Source organism: Thermothelomyces thermophilus, chromosome 3 (genome assembly GCF_000226095.1).
Source record: "Thermothelomyces thermophilus ATCC 42464 chromosome 3, complete sequence".
Classification (NCBI taxonomy): Eukaryota; Fungi; Ascomycota; class Sordariomycetes; order Sordariales; family Chaetomiaceae; genus Thermothelomyces; species Thermothelomyces thermophilus.
The window spans coordinates 1,257,458-1,279,228 of NC_016474.1; the positions used below are offsets into that span (position 1 = coordinate 1,257,458).

The 21,771-nt window shown below is 56.9% G+C and overlaps 7 protein-coding genes across 7 annotated transcripts; 6 read left to right on the forward strand and 1 right to left on the reverse strand.

Moving 5' to 3' along the window:
• Positions 1-5,236: 5,236 nt before the first annotated feature.
• MYCTH_2303722 (uncharacterized protein) lies at positions 5,237-8,953 on the forward strand. The gene is made up of 2 exons (XM_003662697.1): positions 5,237-6,475; positions 6,550-8,953. Exons 1-2 carry the CDS (start codon positions 5,331-5,333, stop codon positions 8,792-8,794), a joined length of 3,390 nt encoding a protein of 1,129 aa, XP_003662745.1. The 5' UTR covers positions 5,237-5,330; the 3' UTR covers positions 8,795-8,953.
• A 583-nt stretch (positions 8,954-9,536) lies between these two features.
• Positions 9,537-11,969, reverse strand: MYCTH_2303724 (uncharacterized protein). Its single transcript, XM_003662698.1, has one exon. The coding sequence runs from the start codon at positions 11,856-11,858 to the stop codon at positions 9,735-9,737; it is 2,124 nt and encodes a 707-aa protein (XP_003662746.1). The 5' UTR covers positions 11,859-11,969; the 3' UTR covers positions 9,537-9,734.
• Positions 11,970-12,105: 136 nt separating this feature from the next.
• On the forward strand, positions 12,106-13,457 carry MYCTH_2303725 (uncharacterized protein). The gene is made up of 3 exons (XM_003662699.1): positions 12,106-12,424; positions 12,486-12,549; positions 12,624-13,457. The coding sequence occupies exons 1-3, from the start codon at positions 12,350-12,352 to the stop codon at positions 13,184-13,186; spliced, it is 702 nt and encodes a 233-aa protein (XP_003662747.1). The 5' UTR covers positions 12,106-12,349; the 3' UTR covers positions 13,187-13,457.
• Positions 13,458-14,021: 564 nt separating this feature from the next.
• Positions 14,022-14,523, forward strand: MYCTH_2038181 (uncharacterized protein; the record flags this gene model as incomplete). The annotated part of the gene is made up of 2 exons (XM_003662700.1): positions 14,022-14,062; positions 14,124-14,523. Coding segments are annotated over 2 exons (441 nt in total), but the record flags the coding sequence as incomplete, so codon positions are not given.
• A 446-nt stretch (positions 14,524-14,969) lies between these two features.
• MYCTH_2303730 (uncharacterized protein) lies at positions 14,970-17,324 on the forward strand. Its single transcript, XM_003662701.1, has one exon. It carries the CDS (start codon positions 15,043-15,045, stop codon positions 17,239-17,241), a length of 2,199 nt encoding a protein of 732 aa, XP_003662749.1. The 5' UTR covers positions 14,970-15,042; the 3' UTR covers positions 17,242-17,324.
• A 1,053-nt stretch (positions 17,325-18,377) lies between these two features.
• Positions 18,378-20,152, forward strand: MYCTH_2303731 (uncharacterized protein). Its single transcript, XM_003662702.1, has 2 exons — positions 18,378-19,895; positions 19,962-20,152. Exons 1-2 carry the CDS (start codon positions 18,609-18,611, stop codon positions 20,136-20,138), a joined length of 1,464 nt encoding a protein of 487 aa, XP_003662750.1. The 5' UTR covers positions 18,378-18,608; the 3' UTR covers positions 20,139-20,152.
• MYCTH_2303733 (uncharacterized protein) lies at positions 20,087-21,546 on the forward strand. Its single transcript, XM_003662703.1, has 2 exons — positions 20,087-20,112; positions 20,188-21,546. The coding sequence occupies exon 2, from the start codon at positions 20,271-20,273 to the stop codon at positions 21,327-21,329; it is 1,059 nt and encodes a 352-aa protein (XP_003662751.1). The 5' UTR covers positions 20,087-20,112; positions 20,188-20,270; the 3' UTR covers positions 21,330-21,546.
• Positions 21,547-21,771: the final 225 nt, after the last annotated feature.

Sequence of the window (21,771 nt, forward strand, 5' to 3'; positions counted from 1 at the left end):
GATTACCTAAGTACCCTTCTTACTGATAAGAAAGGTTATTATACCTACTTTAACGAACTTAGGATCTTCTACCTTGATAAATATCCTAGGTAAAAGGAACTTCTTATTATTAACTAAGTAGGTTATATTATATAAGTCTAATAAAGTACTTTCCAAAAAAGGATAATACTATAGAGTAACTATATTAAATACCTTATAGTAAGTTAAAAGCTTACTAAGTAACTAAAGGCTAATAATTAATATATTAAAGGAGCTAAGGTATCCTATCCCTAACTACCTAAAATAAGATAACTCCCCTTACTTAGCAATAAATTGATTTTTTAGTCTAGCCTACTTTAGCTTATTAAGCTCCTAGTAAATCCTCTTATACTCTTTATTAGAAAGGTACAAGCGTTACTTATTACTATAGATAGCTTACTTAAGTATATAGTAATCTATTAGATCCTATAGATATCTTAGATACTTATAGGGACATCTTATATTATGCCGCTAACCATTATAAGAGTCTCTATATAAGTCTCTGCCTCTCTCCTTACCACTCTTCTAAACTATAGGAAGTATTAGTATATAAGTTATCAAGAAGATTCTATACTTCCAAGAGACTCTAAGTTATACATTATTATTAATTAGGATCTTAGCTATCGTAATAAGGGTACTAAGCTCTAGAAGTAGCTATCCTATACTATCGGCAAGCTCAATTTCTATCCTCTTATTCGCTACCTAGGTTAGTAAGATATATATAGCGATAGTATTAAGAAAGGTATAAAGTCCTTATACGTCTTATACTTCTAGGATATCGTATTAGATAGCTCATTAGAAGGTAATATTAAAGTTATAAATCTAGCGCTATAGATTAACTCTTAAATGCTTGGCTATATTAAGACTAGCTATATATTACATTATAACCATCGTATAGAGCGTTATAATAGATAGTATAAGTATAGAGTAAAGCGCCTAGATAATCCCCCTAATAAGGTTAATATCCTTCTTCCTATACGCTTTCGTAGCTTCGTAGAGTTTAGGGTCTATAGTATACGTTAGCTAGCATTATAGCTATCCTATCTACTTATTAATATCTATAGTATATACGATATCTTTATAAAAGGAGTCTTATAATCGCGCGAATTCGGCTATAATAGCTATATTAAAAGGCATCAAATCTACAGACATCAAGGGTAACAATCCTTCTTAGAGCTGCTCCTAGGAAGCTAGGATAAGGTTATCTCTAGCTTGCTTATAGGTTAGGCACTATAGAACTTCTAGATCTAGCTCGCAGTTACTATTAGGGTCGACGAATCTCTATATACCGGCGAATTTAGCCTGCGACTACAGTTTAATATACTACAAGTTCTAGGAACTAGGCCCTATAAGGCACGTAGAAGTCTCGACTAGGATCTCAGACATAATAGACGTGTCATCGAAAGCGTATTAAAGCAGGGTAAGAGAGTTCGTAATAGAAGAAGCTACTACTAATATTGAAGATGCGTTGGCAGAGGAGTAGTCAAGGCGCCGGGCTTATAACTGCCGAACGTAGTGAAGGCTCCGGGAGCGTTGAAAGCAGTGTTTGTAGTGGGTGGCTATACGAAGGAGACAGTGCCTTGTTAAACTATCTACAAAGGAGACAAAACGACTAATATTTATAGACAAAGGAACTAGCTAAAGCGTTAAATAGCCTTATACAGCTGTGGTAACGTGTGGCTAATACGTTTGGAAGCTCTATAGCTTCCGACATGCTGTAAATAATTAAATGAATGTGACAGCGGAGGCAAGCCGGAAAAAGCAGGTCGGGAGGAGATAGGCAGTACTAGTAGGGTGGTGCTAAAACTTCAGGCGGGGCGTGGCAAAGATTACGTGCCTGTAGTCCGTAATCTGTATCGGCTTTAAGACTACGGAATATATAAAAGGATACGAATTTCATAGGAGCATCTGGCAGGATTTTGAACCCTGGCAAGTGGCATGCTTCTGACGACTTTTACAGCACTCAAGGTAGCCGGGCCAACAGTAAGAGCGGCATGACGCCGGCCGAAGAAGAGCTGCTAGACTTGTAGTTTTCAACTCTCTAACTCCAAGAGAAAGAAAGAATGGTTCTTGCATCCTCTGGAATTGTATGCACATACAGTGCGGTAAGCACTTGCGGAAGCTATGCTGCCTCTTCCTGGATGTTGGCAACATGTTCAGTGTGGACCAGAGTGACCCCAACAAGAAGAAAAGGGATACAAGCTGCCACAAGGAGTTTGTAATCAGCATCTTCTGAGACTTAGCGCTGAGTAAGGTACTGGAGCTCTATCGTCTCTATGGGCTGGGGATGGTGCAACTCTTCCACGTTGGTTCCTGGGAAAGAGAGATGTGCGCCCTTGACCGGAGTTGAGAGGTGGGCCGCGACCAACAGTTTCGCGCACTCTCCGATTATTAACCCGGGATTTAAGGTAGTAGCGGACGGGATAGACAAGATGGAGTATCAGTGTAGCAACGAGGGTGGGGAACTGGTAACCGTTGACTGGCTTATACACAGTAACTGCCTCTTTGACGATATTCTGGGCCTCGATTTGGTTGCAGAGGAGATGCTCGGCTCGGCGGCCATCCGGACGGCAGACTGTAGTAGCTGCTTTGCACTCGTGTGTACGCTATTAATACTAAGGTACCTTGGTTAAGGTAATTACATACTAATACGAAGTACCGCCCTAGGGAACATTTTAGGACATGATCTAAGGACGAGAGCCAGGGTGACCAGCATACAAGCCAGTCAAGTACTGTACAGTACTCCTTCCATCCGGAACGAAGAGTCGTTGAGGATAGACAAACCATCATGCCAATAAGGAAGTTGGCAAGGCACGGAGCAGGACGTATCAAATCGAGCCGCGTGCCTCTGGAGGGGCCTCTATATTGCTTGCTGTGTAACTGTGGCGGTCTTGCTGACAGCAACTTCGTCCACTGCAAAAGAGCTGGTGAAGTATAGACACGAACTCGCGTGGTCAGCTCCGAGGAATGGCGATAATCACCGAAAGCTGCCAGTAACTCGTCCATGGTGGTGCATAGATAGGAAGCTGTTACCATGACACTGAACTGCACACAGCTCTGTGGCATGCACTTGCACGCAGGACTGTATAAAAGGCGGGGGGGCATGACGCCCGATAGGATCAACAAGCGGTTGCTTGGATTCGGGATAATTGCGCCCATGAGTTTTCTGGGTTGGATGGGGGCTTGAGTGGGGCGCACAACCAAAAATGTCAATCTGAGCCACTGTTGAGTGGACTTCCTACTTCCTCCGACAGTCTGAATATGGGCACGGTGCTCTCTGCTCTCCTACAACCCTTGGAACCTTTAATTACTACTCGCTTTCTTTTCACTTACAAAACTCGAGCCATAGAGAAGGGTCAGATCTCCAAGGTTATCGACGCCAGTCAGAGCCCGCTCACACCCGTGGACGCCTTCTGTTTCGGCTTGATTGCGTCCTCAAACACAGTATGTACATACAAAAACGCAACTTGTTGGCTAAAGGACTAGCGCGATGCTTCATCCCAGCGCTTTCGGCCGCTGACACAACCCACGGCCAGGACGCCTGCCGAGTCTGCTCCGATCGGGCTCCCCGCAACTATCAGCGAGTCATGCCGCCACATCAGTGATCGACAAAAGCCAAATCACACGAACCACATTATTCCATCGGAGCCTCAAACGGCGAGTTAACACTACAGAATAAGGCTCTATCCAAAGACAAGAACGGCTCCGTTAACACCTCAGCACAGACTGGGCCGCGTCTGTACCTAGCAAAATGGCCAATCTAAGAACGCGCAAACGGAAGGTCACAAGCAAGCGCCGATCTGGTGTGTCCCTTGCAAGCTTTATCCCTCACTTTTGTTGTAGCTTAAATTGCGCGCCCCGCGCATTCTCGGAATTTGCCATCGCTCCTACTAATACATCCGTGGCGTACGCGCGACTGGCCATTCCCTCACCAGCAATCGTCCGCTTGTTTTGGCGCCAGGCAAGCCGGTCGTATTTTGCAAAGGACTGGTGAATGGGGGCAAACTGCGGTGTACAAACTCCTACAGATGAAGCAAAGGAGCTTAATGCTTATCAAGTACTGACGTTCGCTATTAGACGGATGAATCGCTCGTGGATGATACTACAGTGGCTTGTCTCAAACTGCACGGATGAGACCCCCGGCTGGGCCTGCCCGACATGCGCACGCAAGAGCAATGCACGGCGCACAGAAGTGGTTTGCTGCGGCGGGGGTGGGGATGCGGCCGCTCACTGCGGGATGTCGCTGGCCGCTGGGCGTGGATTGGCCAGTGCAGCTGCAAACCAACTCTCGATATCCCACTGTACGGATACTACCTGATAGTATCCAAGACGAGGGATTTGATGGCCTCGAGTGTGCGCCCGCAGTCGGCCCGTCATACTTGGGAGGTTCCCTCGGACCTACCAACATCCCCGTGCCCAATTGAGCCAATATACCAGGTCCCATGCACAGCGTCTCGAAATGGAAGCTAGCCTTCGTTTCCTGTCTTCCCCCAGCCTTCGATGCTTCGTCTTGCGTACTGCTTGTACATATATTGCATACATGCGCCGTTGCGGAGAGCCAAGACCGTGCTTCCTTTGGCCCTCTGCTGCCTGGCCCCGGCCCCGGAGGTAGCTTCCTTCTCTCCTTCCCGCAAGCATCCTTGAAGTCTAGTACTAGTGGACTCGCACTACAGTTCCCTTATCCCCCCCCAAAGAGCGATCGTGTTCGAGATTCCAACTGCAGCCAAGCGGACAGTCTTGGCAGCACAGGGTGTGGCACTCTCAGATCGTGACTACCCCAGACAGGAGGAAAAAGCCGGGGTAACTGGGGATGTTTCCCCACAATTCAACCACGAGGAAAAGTGCTACTTTGACCATCGCTGGGTCCACTGGCCAGTGATCCACCAAGAAAGTTGGATAGCCGCAGGATCCGACCCCAGTTTTGCCTCCCCTCCCCCGACTTTCTTCCCCATCAACTTTTTGGAGACCAAACTGCGGCGGGACCAAAGGGAAAGATTGCTTGTCGCATTTCCAGATCTGGAACACACGATACGGTTCAAGTCACTCACCACGCGCAACCTCTCACCGAGTTCTTCAGCGCCAAATACGATGGAACGCTTTCGTCGTGTAATGCCGCCCAATTAGAATACCTGTAACTGCGATTACGAGACGAGGCCGGAACGAGTGGAGAAAGGACCCGACCCCGGGTCGGCCGTAGTGTGGGGAGCATCTTGGATCGCCTCAACCTCGCTGCTGTCATCGATCGAAGACGAGCGCACTGCTCCTGAGCGTCTCTCTCAAGCCATTCTCCCCCACCAGCGCGCTTTGTCGCCATGTCATCGAGCGACGCGCAGGCTGGCGTCGAAAACTTCCCCTCAATCGAGCTCGAGTTCTCTCCCACCACCGCCGGCGAAACCGAAGCTCACCTCGCCCAGCCCGATCCAACGCTGGAAGGGCCCAATGAGACACTGGATAGCATCACCGCAGCTCACGACATGGCGGACACGGCGCATTTTGGGGACTTTCAGTTCCCGTACCAGGACACGCTGCAGGATTCGCCCATGAACGGGCTGGGCCCATCCTTCGACGACCATGGCCCCGATGTGTTCAGGACGCCGCAGGCAAACCCGACATCGCCCGTGCAGGACCGACAAGACTCGGTTGCGTCCATCACCGTCCACTCTTCTGCCTACGGGGGGGCCAACGCGCAGCGACCCAGTCCCGAAGGATCTGACAACAGCACGCCGGGGAGCAACGGGAACGGCTCCAACCCGCTGGAAGACCCGCTATCAGACGAGTTCGGCCTTGGGACGGGCGGAGTCGCCGACGGAACGGATTTGGGTGGCAAGAAAGGGGAGAAGTCGGACTCTGCGCCTGCTTGGAGCGAACTCAAGACCAAAGCGGGCAAGGAGCGCAAGCGGTTGCCGCTGGCCTGCATCGCTTGTCGACGCAAAAAGATCCGCTGCTCGGGCGAGAAGCCCGCCTGCAAGCACTGCCTCAGGTCGCGCATTCCGTGCGTGTACAAGGTCACGGCGCGCAAGGCGGCTCCTAGGACCGACTACATGGCCATGCTGGACAAGCGCTTGAAGCGGATGGAAGAGCGCATCATCAAGATCGTGCCCAAAGCCGAGCAGGACGCCCTGGCTGCCTCGGTCACCCGGGCGGTCGTGAAGCCCGCGATCCCGGGCACTCTACCGGGAGGCGGGAAAGCCACGGCGAAGAAACGCGGCGCCGATGAGGCCTTTGGGGCGGACCTAGACCACTGGGCTCGAGCGCCATCGAGGTCCAGGCTGGATGGCCCCAACAAGCCGTCAACGATCCTCGTCCAAGAGGCGGAGGAAAGCAAGCTCTTGCTCGAAGGCGGCGACGCGCTCCCTTCCAAGGATATACAAGAGCACCTAGCGGAGGTCTTCTTCGAAAACATCTACGGCCAGGCATACCATATCCTTCATAAGCCGAGCTTCATGAGGAAGCTCAAGTAAGTTTAAGTCTTCGATTTTTTTTTTCACTTTTGTGTCGATGTCCCCTAACCATCGATTTGTTCTTCACCAGAGCTGGCACGCTTCCCCCGGTCCTAATCCTTTCCGTATGCGCCATAGCCGCCCGGTTCTCGAACCATCCCAAGCTCAACACATACCCCAACTTCCTCCGCGGCGAGGAGTGGGCATCCACCGCCCGTGACATCTTAACGAAGCGTTACGAGTGGCCCAACATCACAATCCTGACGTGCTTGTTGATATTGGGCCTGCACGAGTTTGGGACCTGTCATGGCGGCCGGAGCTGGGCTCTGGGCGGGCAGGCCATCCGCATGGCGTTCGCGCTCCAGCTTCACAAAGATCTGGAACACGACCCCTTGCGAATACCGGGCAAGACACAGCTCAGTTTCATCGACCGCGAGATTCGGAGACGGACGATGTGGGCATGCTTCTTGATGGACCGCTTCAACTCGTCGGGGACGGATCGGCCAACCTTCATCCGGGAAGAGACGCTCAAGATCCCGCTGCCCATTAAGGAGAAGAACTTTCAGTACGACCTACCAGGCCCTACCGAGACGCTCAGCGGGCAGGTTACCGAGCCGGTCTCCGAGGACAATCCGAACGAGGCCAGAGACAACATGGGAGTGGCCGCCTGGATGATCAAGGCCATCGCGCTCTGGGGACGCATCATCAGCTACCTGAACCAAGGCGGCAAAGAGCTCGATCCTCATCCGATGTGGAGCCCGGACTCGGAATACAGCAAGCTCCTCAAGCAGACTGAAGACTTTATTAACGAGCTGCCCGAGTCGCTGGCGTACACGCCCGAAAACCTGAAGGTGCACGAGACAGATAACATGGCGAACCAGTTCCTATTCTTGCATATCTCTATCCAGCAAAACATCCTCTTCATGAATAGGTTCGCCGTGTCGTCGCCAAGCGGGCACTCGCTGCAGGACGTGCCCAAGTCCTTCGTGACAAAAGCGGGAGCCAAGGCCTTTGCCGCGGCGAACCGCATATCCGAGCTACTCAAAGATGCCGAGTCGTACTTCATCACCGCGCCCTTCACCGGGTACTGCGCCTTCTTGTCGAGCACCGTCCACATCTTTGGCATCTTCTCCGGCAACCCCTCGATGGAAGCGACCTCGAAGCGGAACCTAGCGACGAATGTCCGGTTTCTATCCAAGATGAAGCGGTACTGGGGCATGTTCCACTGGATGTCCGAGAACCTCCGGGAGCAATACCGCACATGTGCCGACGCCGCGAGGCAGGGGAATCCCGCCAGCGAGAATGCCGCGTCTCCAATTTTTCAGTACGGCGACTGGTTCGACCGCTATCCCCACGGCGTGTCGCAGTCCGATTTCCTCGACCCTGCCACGTATAAAAAGAAGGAGAAGGGAGAAGACGCCGTGCTTGAACAAAAGCCGGAACTTCACACGGTCGAGGAGTACTTCACATCCCTCTCGCCGCAGAGCGCCGAGAATGCCGCCGCCGCCAACGGTGCCAATGGCGCCAACCGTCCCGGCCAGCCCAACGCCTCCCAACTCAAGCGCAAGTCTGTCGTCCGCAAGGCGAGCACCACCTCCCGCGGCAGCGGACCGGGTTCCGATCAAGGCCTGGAGCCTCTCCAGACCGACTTTGCCCGCGCCACGGCCGAGCAGCTCCGGGCGGCCCGCCTACACCAGCGCTCCTTCTCCGGCGCGGCCCCCAACGGCGGCGCCCAGACAAGCGGCGCCCCACCCGGCCATTTCAACCCCCTCGCCGTGGCCGGCAACGGCCCAGGACCCTACCACCCGGCTCTCTCCCCGATCTCCCCCGTCCCCTTCTCCCACCCGCATCATCACCCCCACGCCCCGCCACAGGCCTTCTTTCCGCCCGACCCCTTCGCCATGCCCCTCACCGCGACCCACCACGGCATGTCCCGCCTCGACCGTCAGCTCGTCTTTGGTGCCTACGGCGGCCACAGCCACGCCGTCGACCATCCGTCCCTGGCCGGCTCCGGCCTTGCCGGCTGGGCAGACGGGAACAACCCCGCTGCGGCGGCCGCTGCCCTGGCAGCCGCCGAGGTCCGGGACGGGCACCCACACGGTGCCGCTCATGGGCGGCATCCCGGCCATCCGGGGCACGGACACCACCAACACCCCGCGGACGCGGCGCTGCACGCGGCGTTTGGGGAGCCCAGTTCGGCCTGGTTCATGCCCTTCAACATGGAGCCGCCGGAGCTGGGGCCTGAAGGGCTGGGCGGAATCGGAGGGGGGCTGGACGGCTTCGCGACCATGTTTGGCGGCGGAGGCGCGGCCGGTGCCGGGATGCACCATCATTGATCCCGTCGGGTAACCGAAGCGTGTCATGCTTTCTAGATGGTGACGGGAAGCTGGTCGTTCTCGGAAAGGCAAACGGATTTTGTGGTGGCAGAACGGGGAAGGTTGTGGCGCGGCAAGGTCGTCCGATATGGTGTCTCCCTTCCTTTACGGCGCGGAAGATTTTGGAAGGGGGATTTTGCAGGGTCCATCGCCCCAACCCTTCTCTTGTGGTTCATACGGGGTGGGTAGGATCTCTGCTAGAATTCCGACAAGCGCAGTCATCTGAGCGGAACGAGTGTTATTTTGATGGATCATGGAGGGACAGAATAGATCGGGACAATGCGTGCAAATTGTGGGATGGGAAGGAGCTCTGCTGGTTCAATGAACACCTTCGATGCTCAACGCTCAAACGCTCGCGATGTAAATTTTTTTTTGTTTTTTTTTTGGAATACTAATCTTCTCTTTTCTTGTATGGAGGAGGGACATGGCGAGGTTTCTCGGCAGCGCTCAACCCCGGTTATTTTTGTTTGGAGCAACGATTTGGCGTTGGTACGGGGGACATGAGAGAACAACAGCATCTTTTGAAATACCATGGGGATCCGTTCAGTATGAGGGATATCAAGGGCTCTTGTAACCAGTACGTAGGCGACTTACTCTCTTTCGGTGCGGCTCGGGTTCGAGCGCAAGTGCGAGAAATTTGAACAGAATAACAACAAGTCAAGCCCGGTACACTCGTGTCACTGTACCGGTTCAAGATATTCCAATGGGCCGTTTGAGGCAACTCGTGAAACAAGAACTGGTCAAGAAGCTGAATGATCCCAGAAGCACTTTGAACGATAGACATACATACAAGATCTCCAGGAGGGGCTAGACTGGGAACTTCAAGTACAGCCGAATCTCACAAAATTGAACCGACCCAACGCCGCTTGCAATGATATTCTCTGAGCGATCAAGAAACCCTTTATTCGTCCAGCTCCATAGCAGCGCTGCTCTTCTTCTTCTTCGACCTCTTCCTCTTCTTCTTCCTCTCCCCCTCGATGATCCCATTGACCGGTTCTGGCTTGCCCTCCGCAGCGCCCTTCTTCTTATCGGCGCCGGAGCCGGCAGCGACGGCATTCGCCCCGGTGCCCTTGCCCTTGCCTTTGCCCTTGGCGTCCGTGTTGTCGTTGGCGAGGAGCGCCTCGAACCCAAAGGTGGGCCCGGTGTGCTCGTACTCCTTTCCGAACGTCTCGCGCCGCCACTTGCGCAGCCGGGCCTTCTTGCCCAGCTTCTTCCGGTCCCTGCGCTTCTTCTCCTCGTCGCGGAAGGTGGCGAGCTTCTTGAGGCCCGCGAACTCGTTGAGGGCGGCGTCCGAGGGCGCCAGCAGGATGTCGCGCGCCGTGAGGCCGAAGGACTGCGGCGAGGTCTCGCGGTAGCGGAAACCGCCGGTGGCCTTCTTGCCGAGCGACTGCAGGGCGCGCGGGTTCTCGAGCTCCATCTTGGTGTCGACGAGGGCCTCGATCTTGGCGAGCTCGGCGCGGGCCTCGCGCTTCGCCCGGATGCGCTCCTTCTTGATCTCTTTGCTCGTCTTGCGCTTCTTGGCCGGCCGCTCCCCGTCCGAATCCTCCTCTCCGTCGGACGTCGCCTCCCCGTCGTCCTCTTCCTGCTCCGCTGCGCCGGCGTCCTCGTCGGAAAGGGTGATGGCGGGCTTGGCCGAGTCCTCAAAGTCGGGAACGATGTCGTTGATGTCGATGTCGTCGTCCCACTTGGGCTTCTTTGGCTTCTTCTTCTTCTTTTTCTTCTTCCCTCCTTCATCCTCGCTGTCCTCCTCTTCTTCGCTCAGAGACATGTCGTCGGGTTCGGCGTAGTAATCATCGCCGAACCGCTTCTTCATCTCCTCCTCCCACTTGTCGTCATCCCACGCGTCATCCAGGAACTTCAACCACTCCTCGTCCGTGAGTTTCTGGCCCCTCATGCCAGCGGCTTTCTTGATCTTGGCGAGTTTCTCTGACGCCTCTTCGATCTTCAGACGCCGCAGCCGGGCCCGCTCGGCTTCACGCTCTCTCTTCTCTGCCTCCTTCCGTTCCTTCTCCAGAGCTCTCTTCTTCTTCCTGCCCGTCAATTCCTCCTTCCTCACGGAGCGGGCCGCAGCCAGGCTTCTCGAGTACGTCTTCAGGAACTCGTTGCTCTTTTCGGGGTCCTCGAACCGCATGTTGTAGGCATGCTCGAACTCTTCAGCGAGATCGCCATTGTCCTCGCCCTCATCCGACTCGAATGCTTGCCACTTGGAGCCACCATCTTCGGGAACCCAGGCCCTGGACGCGATGAACTTGTTCAGGAACTCCTCCGGGTTCTTGTCCGCGTTGGCGACGTCCTCCTCCGTGAGAGTAATGTTGGGTTTCCGAGACGGATGGACCCCGTTTTCTGCCGGCGCCTCGTCCTTCTTGACAGGCTTTATGAAGGCGTCGTCGTCACTCCATTCCTCCTCGTCGGCAGCGGCAGCGGCGGCATTGATCTCAGAGATGATGGACTTCTTGATGTCGTCTTGCTCCTGCGCGTAGGTCCGGGGGGCGTTGGGAGCGGAGCCATTGTCATCGTCAGCGCCAATATCGCCGCTCAAATACCGCTCGCGGTGGTAGTCACGCAGATACATCGGCTTCTCCTCCTTCTTCTTCGGGAGGGCATCCGGGTCGAAGGGCTTGTAGAACACGGCATTCTTGTCGTAGATCTTGGGGTCCTTGTTCTTGATGGCCTGTAACGTGGCCGAGATCTCGGCATCCAGCTCTTCGGTGATCAATTCGGCATCATCATCCTCGGTTTCGTCCTCAGACGACTCCTCGGACTCCTCGTCCCCGAGGCCGCTCGATTTATACTTCTCCTGAAGCCTGTGCAACTCCTCCCGCTTCTTGTTGTGCTCGAACCGGCGGGCGTACTCCTCGTTGATCTTGAGCTCCGCCGAGGTGCCTAACGTGGCCCCGCCGTCCTCCTGGTCATCCTCGCTGCCGCTGGAATCCGAATCCTCGAACAGCGATTTCTTGGGGACGGGCTTGTCGTCCTGCGATTCCGCTTCGGGATTTTTTGCACCTTTCACGGGGGCAGGCGCCATGTCGAAAAACTTAGAATCGAGTCTCCAAAACCCCAAAGTTCTCCCGGGGGGGACGCAAGAGGAGGAAAATTTCAAAAGGCAACTCCTCCCGGAAGCGTTGTGAGCGTTCGGCAGCTTCTGAACTTTTTAGTGGGGCAACTGTGGGTTCTCACCAGTTCCAATCCCAAAATCCCATAACGTACCCGCCCGACCCGTGGCCCGTGCCCTGCCTCATTCCCTCCCCTTGGTCATCCAACGAAAGCGGGTCGTGCTACACTAATCCAGTCCTGGTGTTGGTTTGGGGTGTGGTCGCAATCGTTCCATTCTTGGCTCCAAGTTGGCTACTCGAGTATGTAGCTTCTGCCTTATATCACGTCACTCCGCATTCCGACTCCAGAACTGCACGCACGCTCAACGACCCAACCTTTTGCAACTCCAGCAATCACATCCGCCGCTTCATTCTCGTCAGGAACCCTCGCGACAAGCAGAATTGCTGGACAGCCTTGGCCGAGATGGCGGACTCGAACGCTCCCAAACCAAGCAGCAGCGTCAAGCTAGTGCTCCTCGGTGAAGCTGCCGTCGGAAAGGTCGGTCTCTACTGAGTCGCAATCGGTATCTTGCTCCCAGGCTAACGCGGCGGTCTTGCAGTCTTCCCTCGTTCTTCGATTCGTCAATAACGACTTTCAAGAGAACAAGGAGCCGACAATAGGAGGTAACTCGCTCCCCCTTCTCCGTACCCCCCCGTATTGGCCGAGGAAGCAGCCTGCTGATGCATCTCCCCCGTAGCCGCCTTTTTAACACAGAAATGCAACCTACCGACGCGAACCATCAAGTTTGAGATATGGGATACTGCAGGCCAGGAGCGGTTTGCATCCCTCGCACCCATGTACTACCGCAACGCGCAAGCCGCCCTGGTGGTCTACGACCTGACGAAACCGACATCCTTGATCAAGGCTAAGCACTGGGTTGCTGAGCTACAACGCCAGGCCTCCCCAGGCATCGTCATTGCGCTGGTCGGCAACAAGCTCGATCTCGCGGACGACGGAGCCGGGAGCGGCGGCGATGCGGAGGATGCCGGGGGCGAGGAGTCGGGCAATGCGAGGAAGATCTCCACCGAGGAGGCCAAGACGTATGCGGAGGAAGAGGGGCTGCTGTTCTTCGAGACCAGCGCAAAGACGGGCTATAATGTCACCGAGGTGTTTACGGCGATTGCCAACGCCATTCCGGAAACCTCGTTGAAGACGGCCCGTGGGCCGGGCGCGTCGCATGCGGCTGCCAGGACAGAGGAACAGAGGGTGAACCTCAACGGGCCACGGGATCCCAACGCGAAGGAGGGCTGTGCTTGCTGATGCTGGGAAAGGGGTCCGGCCGAGGGAGAGATGCGTTCTCGTTTCCGCATCTGTACAAGGGTTCATCAAGGAGTGGTTGGTCATACGGGGCAGGTCAATCAGGAGCAACTAGTGCTTTCAGTCTTTCTTCCTTGTTATGTTTATAATGTTTTTCCCTCGTCAACCCGAGTCGGAAGCCAATGGGGCTTCGTCAGTTGCTAATCACAGGCCTGTCTGCCAGTCTTTGATAGCGTATGGAACACCTCTTGCAATATTAATTGTTCGTCGCCCGTGCTAGATTCCGCTCTCGGACGATGTACGCAAAGTTTACTATGCAGTGTGACAGCTTTGAAGGGCGATGGCGACTATTACAGTGCTCTGCACTGTGACCCCACCGACCACTCCTGCCGCAATACAGTGTCTTAACGCTCCACTTTGCACGGTAACATCTTGGGACTTTTCCCGCGGCGAGTGGTGCACGTGCGAAACAGCGAAACAAACTAACTAACCCGTACCAAATTTTCACTCCTGACCAGCGCCTTAACGCGACCGGCAACTCACCGCCGTCACTACTCGGCCGACGCGCCTCTTACAACTTGTGCCCCAGGCGACGCGCGAACAGCCGATCCCCGACGGGGCCGGGAGGCATCATCAGCCCAGCCGCACCGTCACGATTTTGGTCGAAACAAGGCACTTCGATATTCCTTTGAACAACACGGCAATCAGTCGATTTTTCGTCTCCGCAACGCGTCAGCGGTTCAATCCCACTCCATGTTTTCACCTCAATAAATTTCTTGACTCCTCTTCTACTCGAGAGTGGCGGCGTGCCCGTTGCGGGTCGCCAGGCAAGATGGCGGCATCGTTAACCCTCACAGAAGCGCAGGTTGAGCTGATCAAGTGAGATCTAATGGTTCCTCTTCTCTAGCGCCTCTCGAGCCTAACTAACCTCCGGATTAAGCTCCCTGCCGCAAGACGATATCCCCGCAAAACTTCGATGCGCCATTTGCAGCAAGCTCGCGATCAACGCTTTCCGCTTGCCGTGCTGCGAGCAGGCCATCTGCGAGAGCTGCCAATCTACGCTACCCGCGTCTTGTCCCGTCTGCGAGCATTCGCCCCTGTCAGCCGACGACTGCAAGCCCCACAAGGCGCTACGCACTACGATCAAGGTGTTTCTGCGGACCGAGGAGAAGAAGCGGGAGTCCAATAGGCCCAAAGGTGCCGCTCCTACCCCGATTACCCCGGTTGATCCCAGCCCGGTCACTGCTGCTGCGCCTGCTATCCCGGAGCGACCGTTGAGCGGAGAAGCAACTCAGGCTGGAGAGGATCGACAGGCCCCAGTGGGCGAACCCTCGGCTGATACGGAAGCTCGTGGCGAAGTTGAGCACGGAGGAGAGGAAACCGTACAGCAGAATGGACCCGAGCCTGTCAAGGAAAACGCAAACGATACCGTAGGGCCTTCCTGTACTTCTCAATTCCTTACGCCTGCTAACGAAACCCCAGGAACAACCAGTTCAAGGTGACGCAGATGGCGAAGGTGGAGGGAACTCTTCGACCGATTTAATCCCAGCACAGCAAGGTTCCGAAGTTGATGATGGTGGCAACACTGAGGGAACCAAGGAGGAAAATGCGAATGGCGACGATAATGGAGACGAGAACGAAGCGGGCCCCGGGTTTGCTGGCGGCGTCCAAACGGAGGGCATGAGCGGCGCATTTTCCATTACCGGAATGGCTCCAGGATTCGACCAGATGCAGATGATGATGGCCATGCAAAATGGGTTTGGCAACTTTCCGATGATGGGTCAGTCTCAGTCTCTCTCTCTCTCTCTGCGCCCGGAAGACTGTCTAACTCGGCTCATGCAGGCATGCCAGGCATGAACATGGACCCGATGACGATGCAGATGTACATGAATGGAGGTTTTCAAGGCATGGGCATGAACGGCATGAACATGAATATGGGCATGGGGGGCTACGGGGGCGAACCCGATAACTGGAACGGACAGCAGTCATGGAATGTCGGCCAAGATAATTACAATCATCCAAGCGCTTCTGGCATGGGCAATGGTGATTATGGCTCGTTTAACTCTGGCTTCCAGACAGGATTCAATCAAGGTAATTATGGCCATCAGAACCAATTCAATGACTATCGCCGGAACCAGTTCGGGTTCCGCGGTAGGGGTCGAGGCCGTGGTTACGGATACGGATATGGCCGCGGAGGCTACCAGCACGGATACGGCGGCGGCGGCAACTGGAATGAGCAGGGCTACGGCGGACACCAGCAGTACCAGAACGGGCAGGGGGACTACCAGGCCGCCGGTGGCGAGGCAAACGCGGACGGCAACGTTGACGAGTTTGGACGTTCCCTCCGCGGTGACAATGCGCAGGGAGCCAGTGGCGAGCAAGGCCAGGGGGCCGGGGAGGGCGTCCCGAGGATCGGAAACCGGGAGCAGGGCAACGACGGTGGTGACGGCAGAGGCAGTCTGCCGCCTCCACAGCCCAACCCGGACGTGCCCCCGAACGCGCCCAAGGGCCCGAAAGCCATGCTGCAGGGTCTCCCTAACACGAGCTATAAGCATCTCCAGGCTAGAGGCTGGGTGGATGATACCAAGCCGACGACGCCCACCGGCGCGGCCGCGCCGGGGTTCGACCGCGGTCGGTCGCGGAGTAATTCCGTCCTCGGCTCCCACCACAACAGGTACCACAACGAGTCACAGCATGAGAGGAGCCGGGAGCGCGACCACAGCGGTCGGGATCGGCACCGTGAACGTGGCAGGGACAGAGACATGGACACCAGCCGGAGTAGGAGCCGAACCAGGAGCCGAAGCCGAAGCCACAGTCGGAGCCGGAGCCGGAGCCGGAGCTACGATCGCAAGGAGCAGCGGCGCAGCAGGCGGCAGCGGTCGTACTCGCCGTCGGGGGATGAGGAGGACGAAAGCGGTGACGAGCGCCGCCACCACCGTTCCTCGCATCGCAGGAAGCACTCATCGTACGGCAACGATGAACGCGAGTCCAAGCCTCGCCGGGACGAGCACCAAGAGGAGGGCCGGTCCAGGTCAGCGTCCCCCCCCGCGGACGACTCCCGGCGGAGCTACCGCAGCAGCCGGAAGGAGCGGGACTCGGAGAAGCGCCGTGACAGGGACCGCGAGAAAGACCGCGAGAAAGACCGCGAAAAGGACCGCGAAAAGGACCGCGACGGCCACCGCCACCGGTCACACCGGTCACATCGCGATCGGGAGCACGACCGGGACCGGGATAGGGATCGTGACCGAGAAAAGGAGCGCGACAGAACTCGGGATCGTGACCGGGACCGCGACCGCGACCGAGACAGGGATAGGGACCGGGACCGAGACCGTGATCGGGATCGGGATCGGGATCGAGATCGTGAGAGGGACCGGGATAGGGATCGCAAAGACCGCCACCGAGACCGCGATCGCGACAGAGACCGTGACCGCGAGCGGGAGAGGGACAGAGACAGGGACAGAGAGAGTCGGCGCGACCGCGAGAAGGACAAGGACCGGCATCACCGCAGCAGCAAGACGACCGCGGCGGACGGTGAGGACGAACAGCCCCCCTCGGCGCTCGACAACACCGAATCCTCTCAACACCCACGCCACCCCTCGATCGGCTCCCGTGGCGCCCTAGGCCTCGAGATCAAGGGCGCCGCCAGCGCGGGAACATCAACGGCGGCGGCGGCGGCGGCGGCAGCTGGAGCCGTGGACGGCACCCGCCGCTCCTCCCTCGCCACGGCCACGCCCGCGACGGGTGCCACAGACGTGCACGCGGCGGAGCGGGCCGCGCGCGACAGGGAGCGGCTCCTACGCGAGACGCGACGCATGGCCAGCCTGACGAGCCTGGCTGCGGCCGCGGGCGGGGCGTCCGGACTGAAGAGGTCGAGGGAGAGCCGCGATGGCGGCGGCGGTGGCGGCGGCGTCGGCGACGAGGAACGTAAGAGCAGCCGGCGGAAGGGGAGGAGGGGGGAGGTGATTGTCGGGGGTGATGCCGTAGTGGCGGATGGTGAGGCCGAGGAGGAAAGGATGAGACGGCTGGAAGAGGAAAGAGAGCGGGCTAGATATGAGTGAGCCATCGTTCCCGAGGGGGTGACGTTGGTAGGGTACCTAGGGTGGTGGTGGTCTGATCTGCTCGTGAGCGGAGCGGAGCGGGGCGGCGCGAGGCGAGGCGACGGCGGAAAAGGGGGGGCTCGGTGCCAGCCGGTCACCCAATTGCTCCCCGCGCCGTAGGTGGATCTATTTCTTCTCTTTTCTCTTCCCCCCTCCCATCTTTTTTTGCTTTCCTTGGGCCAATTCCCAATGTAGCCAAGGCTGGGGTGTTCTTGTCTGTGACGCATAGGGGCGACCACCTACTCTACCTCCTTTGTGAGGTAAACTGAATAATTGTATGCACATACATACATGTCTGTACTTACTGTTACAGCTTACTAAAGATCCAGCATCAAAGATGTCTGGTCAAAAGGGGAAAAAAAAAGAGAAAAAAAAAACTAAAATATTGGGAAGGGGTCGGTAGATATAGCGCAAAGGTAGAGTGGTGTTGATCTTTTCTAATAGCTAGCTGACCTGCCTGAAATTATAAAAAGACCTTCCTTATTACCTTATTTACCATGTGGACGAAGCAGCACAGTAGTCTCAGCACACTTTTAAGATCCACTGGCGGTCGGCAAAACCGTTGCAACGGCACCTGCAGGGCAGGGACTCCACAGCGGAGTCAGCCCACTCGGAGGGCCCTTTCCATCGTCACCCACGTCACCAACGGACCCCGCGCCGCTCGCAACTGTCGGGAACGCTGCCAGGGGAGAACTACCGGACTAATATAGGTACTGGGCCGAAACACCTGAGACCCGAACCGCACAGTGATCATGAGGGGCATCACCAAGGCCCGGCCCCCGTGTGTTGCCATTATTAGCTCTAAAACGTATATGGAAAGAAAAAGGAAGAAGATCAAAACCACCGCAGCCCTTCTGCTTGATACTGCGGAGTAGGGCAGATACTTAGGCGTAAAGTAGGGAAAGGCGGGGCTTACACGACCGATCACCGCTGCAAGACCCCAATGGCATGTCATCATTGGGCTGGGCACTGACGGGCCGCAGATGCTGATACGGATACAAGCAATGAGTGGGGCGATAGCGGCATCCCCTTGTCACTGCCCCTCACCTATCGGGTCAGTGTGACCTCGATGCCAACTGACGTTTCCCATCGTTTCGTGCGTTGCCATTACCTGACCCTACCAGTACATACAAACCTCCTCGGACCTTGACATTCCCATTTCTCACCTACGCAAAGGAACTTCAGGCCCAGAACCGGGGCGACACGGCCATATCCCTCGAGTTTCTCTTTTATTCTTGAACCCATTCCAACACTAGTCCACTTGACTCTCTTTGGATTCCCCGCAATTACATAATTACATACCCGGTTCCATGTAGCAGCCGCCCACGATGCGACCGCTCACTGGCGACGACGCTTCAGCGCGTTCCCGCACCTCCGACCGCACCTCCGACCCCGATCCGCTCTCGACCTTCCGCCTCCCGGCCGCGCCCCAGATGACCTTCACTCTGGGCGACGAGTCCACCATTGGCCCATCGTCCCAAGGCCCGACTATTCCTTCCCGGCGCGCAAAGGAACACGGGGCCGTCCCGCATACCGAGCAGCACCCCGAGCACCCCGAGCACTCCAAGCCCCGAATCCCGTCGCATCTCGACTTTGAAAGGACCAAGGAGCCCGCCACAACAACGCGACCCCCCGGCTCCAAAGGGGGCACCATCGACACCCTCCGACAAGAGGGCTACGACCTCTCGCAGCCCGTCTCGCCTCTCCCCCGCTCCACCGACACTCCAAACCTCTCCCGGCCGCTCACCCCCGTCTTCTTGACTACCTCCGGCCCGGCCTCGGCCCTCAGCAGCGTCTCTTCGCGGCGCAACTCTCTCTGTTTATCGGAGGATCTCCCGAGCTGCCCGCCGAGCATGAGAGACGGCGACGTCGCGGTCGAAGACGACGACGACGACAACGACGACGACAACAACAACAACAACAACAACAACAACAACAACAACAACAACAACAACAACAACAACAACAACAACGGAAACGGCGATCAGGAGGGCATGAATGCAGAGAAACAGCAGCAGCAACAACATGGCGGCGGTAGCGCTGACGAGGGAGACATCAGCAATATCCAGGGTAATGACGACGACGCCGGCGGCGGCGGCGACACGAGCTGCGAGATCTCGCCGTCCATGGTGGACAGCGGCAGCGCCCCGCAGCTGATCATGCCCAGCATCAAAATGCCCAGCCGCCGGCCCTTCACCGACGATGGCAAGCGCATGGGCCGCCTCAAGGTGCTGATCGCCGGCGACAGCGGCGTGGGCAAGACGTCGCTGATCAAGGCGATCGTGCAGTCGTGCGACCACATCGTGCACGTCGACCCCATCAACCCTTCGCCCTCGTCATCGTCGGTGGTTATGGGCAGGTCCGGCCTGACGGGCGCCGCCGGGGGAGTCGGGAGCGCGAGACAGAAGGCCGGCAGCAGGCGGCAGTCTGCGAGGGAGAGTGCGCAGGGAACGACCCAGATCACCGAGATCTACGCGAGCACGAAGCCGTACCCGGAGTGGTGGTCCGAGGTGGACGATCTCAGGGTGCTGCGGCGGAGGAAGAGCCTGGGAGACTCGGTGCTGGATCGGAATATCTGCTTTGTCGACACGCCGGGATACGGGAGCGGCTCATCTGTGGGTCATCCCCCCCCCCCCCCCCAAACGGGCCTGTGGTTTATCTGAGCTGACCTCCCGTCGCAGTCAATGGACACGATAACACCCGTATCGCAATATATCGAAGCTCATCTGCAGCGGATAAGCTCGAACTCGCTGAGCGATGGGGACCTGTTGAACCTACTGGGTGGAGAAGGCGGTGTCCAGGTTGACGCCGTGTTCTACTTGGTTTCAAACCGTAAGATGCTCGCATATCCTTGTTGAAGAAGAGGGGGTTGGAGGAGTCAGGACTCTCGCTAACATTTCTCCCCAGGCCTCCGACCTGTTGACATTGAATACCTTCGGCAACTCTCTCCCTTCACGAACATCATCATCCTGCTTGCCCAGGCAGACCTGATGTCTGCCGATCAGATCGCGGCCAGCAAAGCCCAGATTCACGGCCAGCTCAAGGAAGCCGACATCCGCCTCTTCTCCTTCTCCCTCCCGTCATCCCCAACAGACGCGGACAAGCAGGGCGTCTACGCCGTCTCCAACGCGACCGGTTCCGATCACGACACGATGGATGCCAGCCTGCTCATGTCGCCAGACTACGTCCAGCCCCTGGCCCCCTCCGAACTCTGCACTCTCGTAGCCGACGTCTTCTCCCCCGGCGGCGTCGCCCGCCTCCGCCACGCCGTGGCACGCAAATATGTCCAGTGGCGCGCCTCGTCAGGCCAATCCCGCACGTCGTCCTCTCTGTTCTCCACCCCGTCTCTGTCCCGCCACAACCAAGCCTCCCCCCTCTCCCTCTCCCTCTCCCTCCAGCGGACGTCGGAGGCGGGAACGTCCAACTCGTACGCGCTCGCCCGCCTGGCCGACCACGCGCAGCGCGAAGAGCGCCTCGCGCAGGTGCGCCTGGCCAACTGGGCCGCCGACCTGCAGAGGAGCCTCGCGCGGGAGCGGGAGGAGTACGCGAGCCTCGCCAGGAAGGAGCGGGCGCTGTGGCTGGCCGAGCGCATGGGCGAGTGCGTGCGCGACGGGGACCTGGGCAGCCTGGTCGTTTCCGAACGGTCACGGTCTCGTTTGGGAGTGGCGACCGATGCTAGTAATAGGGACGAGGAAGGGAGGACGAGGGCGCCGCGGCGGCAGAGGAGGGGCAGGGCAGGGCAGGGGGACGCGAAGGAGGATTATTGCCATCATTCTTCTCATCGTCATTGTCATCATCATCATCAGCAGCAGCAGCAGCAGCAGCAGCAGAAGCGACAACAGCAGAGTCAGCAGCACAAGCAGGACCCGCTTGGTCTGCTGGAAGTGGCCGACGAACTGAGGCACAAGGGCCTGGTCGCCCTCGAGCTGCTGGGTGGAATCGGCGTGCTGGGCGGGCTGGCGCTGTGGGTGACCAGGAACTACCTGCACCTGCAACCGTACGGCTGGTTGGCCGCCGAGTGGGAGCGTTTCTGGTACGGTCAGCGGTAACGGCCTCTTTTTTTGCTGGGCTGGCTGGCTACCCCGGCTGCTACTACTAACCTAACGGCAACTACTACGTTCCACCTCCTTTCTCAAAGGTCTTCCTACGTTATCTTGGTATCATTTCTCCGCACTTACAATCATTTACAGGGCGTTTTGGCGCGCTATAATGTCTCATAACGGCATGCGTGGCTGGGGCTCGTCGCTGGTTTGTTTTGCGTCGGCGAGGATGATGCCACCGGACCGCGGGTGAAGTATTCACGGATCTTCTCGCTTGGTGTATGTACAGAAGACGTGGGTGTTAAGCGTGGGGGAGTCAAAGGGTTTTGGAGGGGGTGGGTAAAGGGGTTTATTGTTGGCATTGCATGTTGAGGGCTGGATGTTCGTTCTTTTTCTGCTTTCTATTCTTCTTCTTCTCTCTTCCAGTGGGATGCTAGGGGCTCATGGTTTA